General features: G+C 41.2%; 3 protein-coding genes across 4 annotated transcripts in view; 1 reads left to right on the plus strand and 2 right to left on the minus strand.

Moving 5' to 3' along the window:
* The window catches only part of LOC131988255 (formin-like), a 45734-nt gene extending 44794 nt beyond the window's left edge, over nt 1-940 (plus strand). The window contains exon 17 of the mRNA XM_059353356.1: nt 1-940. This exon is cut by the window's left edge and continues 834 nt beyond it. The gene's annotated coding sequence lies outside the window, so the exon portion shown is untranslated.
* Nucleotides 941-1816: 876 nt separating this feature from the next.
* grem1b (gremlin 1b) lies at nt 1817-3655 on the minus strand. The gene is made up of 2 exons (XM_059353598.1): nt 3528-3655; nt 1817-3112 (listed from the first exon to the last, which is right to left on the minus strand). The coding sequence occupies exon 2, from the start codon at nt 3109-3111 to the stop codon at nt 2563-2565; it is 549 nt and encodes a 182-aa protein (XP_059209581.1). The 5' UTR covers nt 3112; nt 3528-3655; the 3' UTR covers nt 1817-2562.
* Nucleotides 3656-5376: 1721 nt separating this feature from the next.
* Nucleotides 5377-12654, minus strand: arhgap11a (Rho GTPase activating protein 11A). 2 transcript variants are annotated; one of them, XM_059354099.1, is made up of 12 exons: nt 12008-12654; nt 10764-10831; nt 10560-10656; nt 10212-10468; nt 9927-10087; nt 9697-9831; nt 9510-9584; nt 8844-9017; nt 8605-8734; nt 8248-8356; nt 7454-7568; nt 5377-7376 (listed from the first exon to the last, which is right to left on the minus strand). In XM_059354099.1, the coding sequence occupies exons 1-12, from the start codon at nt 12134-12136 to the stop codon at nt 5953-5955; spliced, it is 2874 nt and encodes a 957-aa protein (XP_059210082.1). In that variant the 5' UTR covers nt 12137-12654; the 3' UTR covers nt 5377-5952. The 2 variants fall into 2 exon arrangements, with proteins under 2 accessions (XP_059210082.1, XP_059210083.1); XM_059354100.1 differs by lacking the exon at nt 9510-9584.
* Between the last annotated feature and the right edge of the window lie 342 nt (nt 12655-12996).

Here is a 12996-nt window from a genome sequence, read left to right on the forward strand (position 1 = left end):
ACGTGTACTTAAAAACAAGTTTTGGCTGTGCACCCATTCACATAAGATATTAAATCCACATTGTACAAAACCCTCCATTGCGTGCTCTGCGTGCACACTTTTGAAGCACTTTACTGCTTGCAGTAGCTGTATGTCGTAGCTCGCTATAAGCCACACTCCCCTGTTAATGCTAACTGCGTGCATTTTTTTCAGATTGTCTTGCACTTTTTTGCACCTCTTTTCCTATGCAAGTGTATGGTTTAATTGTTAGAAGATTTATGAATTGTATTGCTTCATTATGAAATCCTATTAGAATTTTTTTAAAGATGTTTTAAGATGTAACCAAACTCCTGTGTCATTCTAGAAAAGTCTATTTATGTAAGGAAAGATTTATTTTCTGCCAAAAAGCATCAGCTTTGTTCTTGGGCTGTATTTTTATGAGTTGTAACTGACTGAGAAGCTGCCTGATGGGTCAGATGAAAGATATATTTTCACATGGATATTATGTGTGTACTTATTTACAGTGAAGATATGAAGGAGTTTGCATAGAATGGAGATAGCCTTTTTTGTTTGGGGAGAAGAGGGTTGTATTTTTGGGTATTGACAACATTTATGAAGCATATCACCTGAAGCCATGTGAGCTGATACCTCAGACAGACTTCCATTATCAGAATATCCATAAAACTGCACCTTGAATTACTTTTTTACCCTCCAAAGTCCTTCACGTGTGCCATTTATTTTATAAAAACAAACCTAGATATTTCATATACTGCTATGTTTTAATTTTGAGGGTTTGAAAAGCAAAAAAAAGAGCTGACCAACGAACTGCTGTAGCCTCTACTGTATGTATGTCAGGTTCATGTAACCTTCAGTAGCTCTCATATAGGTGCTCTGTGATTTTATGGAATTGTTTTAAATTTCAAGAATAAACTACTGGATGCCGAACAAAACTGGTCCAATATCTCTGATGTTTTTCCCCTCTGTGAACACTTCCATCCGGCCAGCTTTTAGTAGCAGAATGTGATATTTATGTAAGAAACCTGAGTCACTAAAGAGGGTTTGATGATTCATAACTCAGCTGGGCTATGAGTCAGAATCGAGTCATTCAATCAAGACTCATTTTTTGACTGCAAAACCTGTTCCTGGAATAGTCTTAAAATAAAATGATTTGTAGTAACATGAGGAATTTATCATCCAACTAAGATTTTAAAAAATGGACATTTAAATGTTTCATTACAATGCTGGTGTACAATTATAATGCACATTTAGGTCCTAGTTTCTCACATTTACACATTTAAAATTATACTGCATGGTGCGTTTATTTTCATCAAACGATCAGTAAAACGTCAATTTATTCTGATGAAAAAGTTAAAATGTGGGGATTTTTCTCAGGTGTGTCTGCTCATCCTGAATTTTATTCAAACACTAAAATAATCAGACAGATTATGGGTAACACTTGATATTATAATGGTGATATTCGAATACAGGAAAACTCATTTTTAAATAAGTAAAAAACAAAATTGGCGTTGTACTCATCAAACGGAAAATTAAAAAAATAATAATTATTGAGCATTTGAACGCCGCGTCTCCAGTTTTCATTCATCTAAATTAAAGAGCCAGGTGACAAATTATAATGAAATTAGATGCCATCATTTCAAAGGATAATTGCAACATGTAAACGCATCTTTTATCATAAAACTGTTACATAAAAAATTACGTTTTTTCCCACGTGCTGAAAGCGAAATCTCCATGCAGCAGATGATGAGGCCATAACTTCACATTTTGTTGAACACACCTTCCTAATTTTCAACAGATGTAAAGTAACAGATGATCTGCACAATATTCCAACATCCGTTTATTTTATGTTTTTCATGGATAATTTAATCAAAGGGATAAACAAACCGGTTACATCACAGATGGCTTTACATTTGACAACTATTTAACCTCGATACTGTGTAAACCACCGCTGTACACTTTCCATTTCAACTAACAAAGAAGCCTAACGTCTCTACAGCTGAGTAAGTAGGCGCCCAACTTGCAAAAAAAAAAATACTGATGGACTACGAAATTCACAGAAATCAATTCACCTTGAAAGATTCTTGAAATATCGAAATAAAAATCACATTTTCCATTTACAGATATCGCCGCTCATTCGTCAAATTCCACACAGTGGAAACATCCAGTTAAACAAAAAAAGATATGCACACAAAAAAACAAAATTGGACAGGGATGTTCTCGTGTCACAAAAAGCATTTAGATCTATTAAATAAACCGGAGTTATGCAGTCCTCTCGGGGTGAGGAAGCCGTGCGTAAAACGTGCCCATTCCAAGTCAGCGTTCCCGTGCAGTGATGCTTGTTTTACAAACTTGGCAAACTGGTGAGGAGTTAAATCAACGTCGATTTCTTAGTTGCATGTCCATATTTGTTCACACGTTGTGCAAGAAGACAATCATTGTAGCCTACGTTTACGAAGCCCTCGTGGATGCTTCCTTCTAGATGGAGACAGGCACGTGCTTTGGGCTGTGTGACAGCCTTTCTACCAGCGATTCTGTCCACGAAGAAGAATATGAAAAACACTGTGTTTAGTCCAGATCTATGGATATACAGCGGCACTGTTTGACGCGCTGGATGCGTTTCTTCTTGGTGGGCGGCTGCTGGTCCGGACAGTTCAAAGTAAAAGTCATGGTGGTAAAACGCTTCGGCTTGCAAAACGAGCAGGACTGGAAGGCACCCTCCTCCCTGCGGATGTGCCTGGGGATGTAGAAGGAGTTGCACTGTCCGTAGCAGAAGCGGTTGATGATGGTGCGGCTGACGCAGCCCTCCTCGTGGATGGTCTGCTTGAGGGGCTGCGTCTTGCACCAGTCCCGTTTCAAATACTGGCGCTCTGTCACATGTAACGCTTCCTGGCTGGACTCCAGTACCTCGTCGGCCGGTGAGGTTGAGCCCTGCCTCTGCCGGGACCCGGAGCCCGCCTGCGGAGGCTGCGGTTGCTGCTCCGATTCGTTTGGGTTGTTTTTGTCAGGATGAGGAATGGCGCCTTGTGAACCTCGGTTTCTTTTGCAATCCACAGGAGAGGAAAGCAACCCCATGATGAAAACCACACTGCAGAAGATACGCGTTGAGTTGGCCATCCTTTAGGGAGATGAAGAAAAAAGTTCATCACCTAAACCGTTTCAACTCTGTACGGGTTACGCACAGCTGTCAAAGCTTTTACGCTGCGCAAAAACGCTCAGATACAGCTTGCTTTTATTTTAAAACATGCATGCAGAACGAGACTATTGCGCAAAACAATTTAACTGTACACTTGAATTACCTTGAAATATATATTTTTTTCTTATGTTCCCATACTTTAAAATGTCATAGATATATAGAAATATTGCCATTACGCAAAGGAAAGCCACCAAAGTTCTTTATGTTTAATAAACCATCTACATATCCACACATGCACACCAGTGGATAACAAACATGCAGTTGTTTTTGTAATCTATTTTAAGACAAATAAAGTTGAAATGACTTCAAGTGTCACAAACAGTGCAAATTCACTGACCTGTCTGAGCCTCCACTGCTTCAAGTGCGAAGATCTGCTGCTGTCAGTCCGCTGTGATAGGCACCTTACTGCTGCAGACTGTACACTGGTGGGACTGTAGATGGGTGGGAGACTAACCGCTCCATAGACAGGGGCCAAGGGGGTTTAATACAAATTGCTCCAGCGCCGGACTGTCTCCCTTTTAAATGTCTGCCAGCTGAGATGTGCACAACAGTTCCCTCTACATTATTGGCTAAGCACGAGAAAATCAAAACTATCCGCCCCCTCAACACTTCCCTGAACCCACTTCAAGACAAACAGACAACCGAGGAACAGCGAGGGCAGGCGGGGAGGAGGAGGAGGAGGAGGGAGGCCTCAAGTTTGTGCGCACATGGAAAAAGTAAAAGTTTTTTTTTTTTGCTCAAAAGGAGCATCACGATTACACATCACAATTTAGAAAATGAAAGGAGGCGTTCAGGGTCCTTTCGTAATCCATGAACAAGCATGCAATTTAAGGATTAGATCAGTCAGAAAGCACATTGCAGCGCACCTGGGAATCCTCACACTGCATTCTGATGTGAATGTGAACTAATTTCAACCATTATCAAGATAAAAAAAACATCTTTTCTTTCTTATTTATGCATGATAAATAAAATTGGATACTTTCCCAGAAATGGGGGATTGGGAATTTCAGGAACGCAGTCCGTTATGTACCTTGCTCTGTTCGACAGTATGGCCTCTTGGTTAATTATTTTAAGCATCCTTAAATTCCTTCATTTCCGCATGCCCATATTTGGCAATGCAAATGAAACGCTATCTCAGTTAACGGCCTTTTAATTCAGGTAAATCCATTAATTAAAGAAAAGTATTTCAGTACTACTTTAGACTTTAAGACTAACGTAGGGAGTACTATATAGTCATATTTTTATTATATAAAATGTAGTGTCTTTGTTGTTTTGCTGATAGTTTGTAATTTTATTATCTTGCTGCAACACCTACATTTCCTCCATGGGGATCAATAAAGGAATATCTTGTAATATATAGTAATTTACGGTATTTTAATGATTTACTAATGCTTTATAAATTACGTTTAAGAACTGTCAGCCCAATATACAACTCCAGCAACCACAATGATGTTGGTCTATAATATTATAGGCCAAATATCTTTACAACAACTATCAAATTGCATGTTACATGATTTTCCATAAAGGTTTCTGATATATTTCATGTTTCAGAAAAAACTCATCTGTTGAACACATGGCCTTGGACCAACTGTTTAGTCTGCAACATTAATGCATAATAATGTAACGCCTGAAGGTGGAGAATCACACTAATATAAATAGACAATGTTCTGCTGCCACTGCAGTGATATTAAGCTGCTGCAGTAATGGATGATTTTAACACGCTCCATGTCCAATCAATCCTCCAGCACATGAAAAACATGGACGCCTCCCAAAGGGCTGCAGAGAATAAATCTTAAGGAACGATTCTGACCTCCACCCCTCCACTGTCTACTCTTCAGATTCTTTACAGGAGAAAAAAAATGTCGAGGCCATTCACCCCTTTCATGTCAACATAAGTCACGGAGACTTACAGGAGTTTCAAATACCTGTTTTTTTTACTTAGCAGAAAGACTATTATATGAAGAATCTCCAGGCGCAAATCTTACCTTTTCTGCAATACTGAAAAAAAAGTAGATTATATCAGGATACAGTTGCAACAGGTCAGTGTGGGTTTGTGATCGAATAAATTCCTGTACATGTCAGTCTAGTATTGTTGAAGCAGTGGTTGTATGACTCCCCCTTGTGGCTCCAATGAGCACCAATTATAATTATGCAGGCCAGAAGAATGAATTCATTCCTTAGAAACATTTTAGGTATATGCTGTTTGATTTTATTCGTCTGAAGCAGTTCACATTGCAAAGCATTTCACTGGATGGTTTTGAAATTAATGATAGAAAATTTGATCAAATACTGCTTGGCTTTTTTTTACCTCCATAAAATCCAACAAAGGTGCATTTTTTCCACTTAGGTTCATGACGATACAGTAGGAAAATATTTTGTAATGAAAAAACAGCTTAAACTTCCGTAAACATTTGTTTTCTCTAAACATCTAACTAAGGAGTATATATATAAAAAAGGCATAAATAAAAAGCATTAGACTTGATCTAAACATTTCCAGTCATACCATCAATCACATGTCACATAATTCGGCCTGCACGCTACAGTCTAAAAACTATGAAACATAATCCTGTAGGCTGATATGTCTTAACATATAAACATCTCCCATTCAGCAACACAAACAGCACCTACTCCAGCTAAAAATAAATAATTAAAACCCCTGAAAGTATGGATCATATAGGAGGGAATGTTTAATGTCATGTAGTTCTCCCAGACAGAGAGCTGCATAGTGAGGAGGAATCGGAAAAAGGCAAAAAGGTTTGAAGCTATAAGTCTACGGGCTTGGTGGCGGAGAGCAGTCGTACTTGGTGGAGAGGGTTTCTGGGAGAACCTCTGTAATGGTTCATGTCCTTCTCGACTACCTGCTGCACCAGAGGCTTCTGGAATGGATCGCAGTCCACTTTTGGTTGGACCTTGTTGGTCATGTCGGCCAGAGCGCAGACTTTGGCTTTCCGGGCCAAGGTGCTCGGCTTTTTGGGCGGCACTGGAGGTGGTTTCTTTATGGAACGGGCTTGTGCCTCCGCCTGATAACACTGCAGCTGTGGGTGAGGAGAGAGGCCACTCTCCAGACTCACCGCCTTCACCACCTGACTGCTCTGGTGGCAGAGTTCTGCGTTTCTGTTGGGTCTCCTGCTCTCCCCCAGGAGAGAGTTCATCCTGCGGACAGTCTGACGTACAGGGGTGCGCTGGAACTTGAGTGGGGATCTGATGTGTCTGGCCTTGGCGCCTCTGGGAGAGTGCAGGGTGAGCTTGTTGAAGTGATGAATGTGGTCTGCCACGCGCCGCTTTTCAGCGCTTTCTGGTGAGAGGGGTTGTTGGTCTTCGGCTTTGGCACCACTCTCTAGTGGACACTCATTTTCTTCATGCAGCAAAATCTCTAAAGTACCAGTTTTAGAAGGTGTACCGAACTCTCTGAGTTCAAGGCCCTGTCTGTACGGAGTGGACTGCAATCCAGAGGAGACACCCAGTTTGAAGTGAGCAGGACTTTGGATGTCCAGGGCATCAATCAACCTGCTGCAGTTCACCTGCTCCACCTCCACTTCACTTTCTACCTCTACGGAGCTGTCATGGCCACTGATGGGTGCAGCACAGAGAGAAACTTTAGCAGCTGGAGTGCAGTGTGCATCAGACTCAAAAACTACACTGTCAATATGCAGAGGTGATAAAGCAGCAATTTCAAACAGACCAAAGGTAATGTTCTGCTCGTTAGCCAGGAGCTTCTGGTGAGCCGGGGAGCTGGAGACCTCCGTGTCCTCAGACAGGACTGTAACTGTGAGAGTCTGTGGTGGAGAGGTGTGGGTGATCTCTGGGGGGTTTGCTGCATTTGTCTCCGTAGAGTTGCAGGGTTCCTGGAGGTCACTGCTCGACGTCTTTATTTTCAGCAGGGTGGGAGCGGTTTGACTCTGGGCTTCAGTGATCATGGAGCTCTCACTCTCGAGGCTCTCGGCACTGGAAGCACAGCACAGCTTCTTGGGGAAGCTGGCCACTGCTGGGGGCTTCGACACGACGATGGCTGGCTCAGACATGTAGTTGCTCTTCAGGCACATGTTCATGGGCGTGTCTGTGAAAGATCCTCCGCCGAAAGCTTGGGCCCCAACAGGAGTCTCCCCACTCCAGGAGGTCCGGTGGGCACTTGAGTCACATTGCGGGGTCAACAGGTTGTCTTCAGACTTACTGATGTACTTGGTGCCTGTGAAACAACGTTAGATATCACAACTGAAAAGACAACTATGAGCAGTTTATGATATCCTGGTTTCTTGTACTCACTTTTTGATTCCGTTTTTCTCGGCAGAACTGACGGACTGAACTCTGTCTCTTTGGTGAAACGAAAACTGGTGGTGCTCTCCTGTGTGGCAAGTCGCCAGCCAATGGACTCAGACCCCTTTATCACCAGCATGGAATGAGAAATGAAAGAAACTTCAGGGAGGAGGAAGCTTTAGTGTATTATTCTTGTTAAAAAGGAGCCCACAGGTGTCACCCAAAATGTACCATTAATATGTTAATTCAGTGATTTTTGGTTAGTTCTTCAGAGGATGATAAAAGTCACTCAGAAGAAAAAAGATATTGAGTTTGTTGGTCATCAACTTTTTATTAAGTCAAGAATATACACATAACTATAGAGCATTAGAAAGTTATGCACTGTAAACCTTTATCACCTCATCCCAAACCAGGTTACAATAGATTTTTATATGTAGTAAAACATTCACCTGGTGCTCAACATTATATAAATCACAGGACATATCCTATGGCTTTGTACCATACAGACAAGTATGAACACAATTAATTTTGTATTACAAATATGAAAAAACAACACATTTCTTGAAGTGTGCATGCATTAGTTTAAATGTGTTAGGTCCTGAAAGTAAACTTAGAATGTTACACAATAAAAAAAGTGCTAATGTGCAACAATTTACCCCATTAAAACACCCCATGTGCAAATGTTATTTGATTTTAATACAGTTGATTGTGTCTGTGTCAGATTGCAATTGATTGACACCATTTTTTCACTCTGTGTGAACCAGATAAGTGGAATTTGAAGTCTTTTGGGCAACCACACTTACAGCCTCCTTGCTGCTCTTCCCCAGGCTGAACCGCAAGCGGAGAGATTTGCGTGGTGCTTCTTTTTTGCCAACTTTTGGTGAAAAGCAGCCAGCTTTTCCGGATTCAACTCTGAAAAATGATTCAAATGATTATGAACATCAGATAAGCCTATGCGGTTCTTAGGGTAATATTTTACAAGCTGTAAACTTTATTTATACAGTAGCATAGCGGGAAATACAAAGGCATTTGAAGGCATCAATGTATCAAGTGTCCCTTTCCATACTTTAAGTGTAATTTATAAGTGCCAGCACCTGTCATATTTCCCTGAGACAAATAAAGTAATTGTGAATTTTGTGGAGAACACAGAAAGTGTGTACCTGTTGACAGCGTGTCTGTTGCTCAGTCGTCTGCTCTTCCTCCTCACAGAGACCGTTGACTGTCTTCTAGACTTCCCTGCTGATGACAGGGTATTGTGGGAAGAGTCCAAGACCCCTGAAGCACTGTAAGCTACAATATATAGAAGGAAAGAAAAAAAAACACTTAACTTCAAGCTTTAGAGACAGCAGATGTCTGTTTGATTAAACCAATCATCAATTTATTAATCATTGACCAATACCTGATCCCGGAGTGGATGCAGCGCTGAACAAAGTATTGGGAAGTAATTCTATCCCAAGGGTCTTTTTGACAGATCTACGTTTCTTGTTTGAGAATCCAAAAGAGTGGCCGGATTCCAAAGGAAGCTTTCGCTTTGAGGTTGGTGTTGCAATCACAGGAGTCGCAGAGGAAAAGACTGGCAAAATCACAAAACAATTAATATCGGGAAACGTATAGGAATGAAAACATTCCCAAGACGATTGTGAGCCAAAGCACTGAGAATAATTAGCGATGCTTGACCCGATGATCCGTGCAAATGACAGGCAGACAGGCAAAGCAAACAAAATCAACAGGCATGATTACACATTATTCAAATTCATTATTATCATCAAGGCAAATTGTTGAGCAAATCCATTTGAAGTGCACCAGGAGATTTAAGGTATACTATGCAGGATTTTCTTTAGAACACATTAGAAGTGTGTGACAGTGTCCGTATCTGCAGAGACTCAAACAGACTCTGAACAACTGTATCGACAATTCCTGCATAGTATGCCTTTAAATATGAAGCAAAAAAAAAGAAAAGAATGTATGTGCAGAACAGAAAGCTTGTCGTTTCATGTGCATAGCAGATGGATTACTACAGTCTTGTCATGCTATATGACAGGCACATTATCTCTTCTGTACCTACCAAGACTGTCTGACTGGGAAGCATGTGTGGGTGTTCTATTAGTTTTTATCTTATTCAGAGCACCATTGACCATATCTGAAATGTGACACCATATAGACAGTATTTACTGGATGTGCTCTGGGAATCCTGCTCCTTACATATTGCAGCTTTCACCACACAAATAATATCTCTGATGGTAAAGTCTTACCTCCGAAGCTGCGTCTCTGTCTCCTCTTCATCCCTGAGTTTAAGTCTAGCTCTTCGAGTCCATCGTGAGTAGGGGACAGAGCCTCGCACCCCATCATCGCCGGAACTTTCTCCAGAAGAAACTGTGGTAACACACCTGTGTTACACAGACAAAACCAGGAATTAGCATTAAAAATCTATAATGTAGAGTGACACAAAGATGATCTGCAAGCAAGATGTTTTAAGTCGTACCAAAGTTGTGGGCATTCTCTATGAAGCAGTGCACTATGGCTGCCTGTAGCTTGAGGCGTTTCTCAGTGTTGGCGTTCATCTTTTCTGTATCTCCAGCATGAAGGATGTTGGGAGCCAAGATTACAGACAAGTTACTGCTATCCATCTTGTTCTCTGCACTCCTGCAATCAAGCAAAGAAAAACAGCAGTAATGTAAAAAACATATTTACTGGTAGACTGATATCTGTAAATAATACAGAAAAAAAATGGTGTTAAATGTAATACAAATAAATATAATCCCGGCACCTCTTAGACACATTGTTGAGGAAGTCAAAAAAGTGCCGCAGGGTGCTCAGGTTTTTCTCAGGTAGAACACAGGACAGCAACATGGTGGCAGAGGTCCTGTCCTCTTCGGTGGGCAGCTGCTGGGCCTTAATGAAGGCTTCCTGCAGCTCCGTGGGCAGCACAGGCTCCGGCAGCTCCCTGAAGAACTGCTTCACCAGCCCGGCCACGTCACAGGGTAGTGCAGTGGACAGGCACTCCTCACCGGCATCCAGCTTTGCCTGGACAGACAAAACACACTCTGCTGTGTTAGACCTTTGTTGGGGTCAAGATCCCTCTATGAATGCAAGGTCAACTGCATCAATCACTCACCCTGAGTGCTTTCAGACGAATGACGGAGCCAGATTTTCTGAACAGGCCCTCTGTGTCGACATGTGCCAGCAGTATCATGCATGCGTCCACCAGGAAGCTAAGAAGGTAATGAAATACCATTAGTTTAAAATGTACAACATGGGACAAGAAATAACTTGCAGCCTATGAGCTTAAAAAAAATCATTAGCAACATAATCCACTTGCCTTGGCACGCTCCCGCATTCCATATTATAGTACGGTAAGTTCTCCAGGGAAACCCCGAAAACCTTTATCTGAGGGAACAACCAAACAGGGAAAAATCAGACATTAACTGATTGTTGTTACATTGAAACACAGTAAGGCTAGACATTGTGAGAAAAAACCCATTTATTATTTATTTTTTTAATGCTCAGACAAGAGGAATTTCACTGCTACACACTCCTGTTTGAGAGAAAATGAAGACAGCTACATTACATTTTTTTACATTACATGTCATTTAGCAGACGCTTTTGTCCAAAGCGACTTAACACACATTTTGTTAGCTTTTAACCTCAATTACTTAATTTTGGTTCCTGATTTCTTCACATAGTCTGAGTCAAAGTTTGTGGCGTTTGTTTTCGATTACCACATTTTAGGCAGAAGTTCAACATCCATTTGAAAAGTCACAAAGTCACTTGCAACAAATCTTGTGACTCCTGAGAGCCAATTACAAGCAAAACACACAAGGAACAAGGGCAGCATTCAGGGATCATTTTAAAGTTAACTGCTAGTTTGACAGTTAGTATGGAAAATCCTGAGATTGCATTGTCCTAATGACAAACCTTCTGGGGTTTGTTGTGTTTGTCCTTTTAGTGTTTGAATTGCATGTTGGAAGCTTTACAGCATTTGTTAATGTATGCAAGGTTCATGTAAGTATATGGTTGTATTTTAAAGGGTTTGCATGTATGGGTGCGTGTGTATATATAGAGATAAACACATAGTATTACATTTTTACTACTTGCAATCATGTATAGATATATTTCTGTGTTTATCCATGTCAATTCTACTTTATTCCAGTTAAATGTGAGCATGAATCCAAACTTCAAACCAAGTTTGCCAAAAACTCCATAAACCATAAAGATTTATGAGAAAACGTTGCCCTTTTGTGTTTTGTTAGACTTGGCTTTTCTCTTGACTGGTAAAGAACTTTATGGTGTGAATAATCATGAGAACAGCCAAACAAAGCATCTGCAGTGACAGACATGGGTGACAACAGCCTGGCGAACAAATGGGTCTCATCAGTGGGGGCATTGCTTTCAGAAATATGCTAATTAGATTCAATTGCCTAAACAATAGTATGTCCAAGACTGATACTGTGAACTTGTGGATTCAGTGTCTGCCATAATACATTGTCCAGTCAAAAGTTTCAGTGTCACTGCACACGATACACAAGTAAATGGTGCTGTGCGTTAGTAATTCTTAAAACTTACCGAGCTGCTGGTTGCTGGTTTACAGCTGGCTGCTTTGTTTTTGTTCCAGTTCTTTGTCTTTATCCCGTAAGCTGCGCGGAGCTGCTGCACAGCAACCAGACGCATCACATTTTTCTCCATAACTTTCATCTTGCACTTCGCAACAAACCGTTCACTTTCTTCTGATAGGGCCACAGTAAACTGGCACCAGCAGCGCCACCACTTCTGTCCCGATCGGAGTCTTTCTAACTTTATCACTTTCTCCAAACCTCTATGTCATCCTCACGTGGATCTTAGCTGCCCACAAGACGCTTGGACCGTTTACAAACGGTCGCCCCGATAGTAAAAACTAGTTACTCAGTCCTAAAGAGTTTTTAACGACGTGACTAGCGTTACATAATGGATCGCCTACCTAAAAGATAACTTAGTGCTTCAGTTGCAATGCAGTAAGCTAGCAAGCGTTAGCCAGCTAGGTAGTCATATTAGCCTCATACAAAAACAAAGAAGCGTTTCAGTGTCACACGACTTACAGTTGACGTTAACCCTTTCTCAAACGGTGAACTGTATAAATTACATCGATTACATACGTTAACTAGCTAACTGCATTGTGCTGTGGGTTGCTCGTCAGATCGGTTGCGAGGCTGTCTGTTTCCGCAGAGCATTCAAACAGCGGCGCTCCCTACGCTCTGCGCTGTGATTGGCTGCAATCGGTTTGAATAGCATTCTATGGAGCGTATGTTTTACTACCCAGCGTAGCCTCACTGGGCGGGGCGGTTTCTGTTGGGCCATTATGAACTTTCAAGTGGACGCTTCTTGATAACCGGTTGATTCTGTAATTTTGTGTGCTTGCTTGCAAAAGCACACTAATTGTTATTCCGTGGGCTTATTCTTATTTTTAATCTTCCGTTTCTTCCGTGGTGTTTTTTCGGTCGACTACTCCTCTGTTAGAAAAATTACACGAGGAAACCTTGAAAATTGAATAATCTGTCACCAACAGAAAACCCTCACCA

This window comes from Centropristis striata, chromosome 16 (assembly GCF_030273125.1).
Source record: "Centropristis striata isolate RG_2023a ecotype Rhode Island chromosome 16, C.striata_1.0, whole genome shotgun sequence".
NCBI lineage: Eukaryota > Metazoa > Chordata > Actinopteri > Perciformes > Serranidae > Centropristis > Centropristis striata.

What these genes read in the sequence shown, in the direction of transcription:
- grem1b (XM_059353598.1), bottom strand. Translation starts at nt 3,111, where the DNA reads ATGGCCAACTCAACGCGTATCTTCTGCAGTGTGGTTTTCATCATGGGG.
- arhgap11a (XM_059354099.1), bottom strand. Translation starts at nt 12,136, where the DNA reads ATGAAAGTTATGGAGAAAAATGTGATGCGTCTGGTTGCTGTGCAGCAG. An exon ending in AGAGAATGCCCACAACTTTG is followed by an intron (nt 9,832 to 9,926) that starts GTACGACTTAAA and finishes TGTGTAACACAG; the next exon opens with GTGTGTTACCACAGTTTCTT. An exon ending in TTCCCAGTCAGACAGTCTTG is followed by an intron (nt 9,018 to 9,509) that starts GTAGGTACAGAA and finishes TGATTTTGCCAG; the next exon opens with TCTTTTCCTCTGCGACTCCT.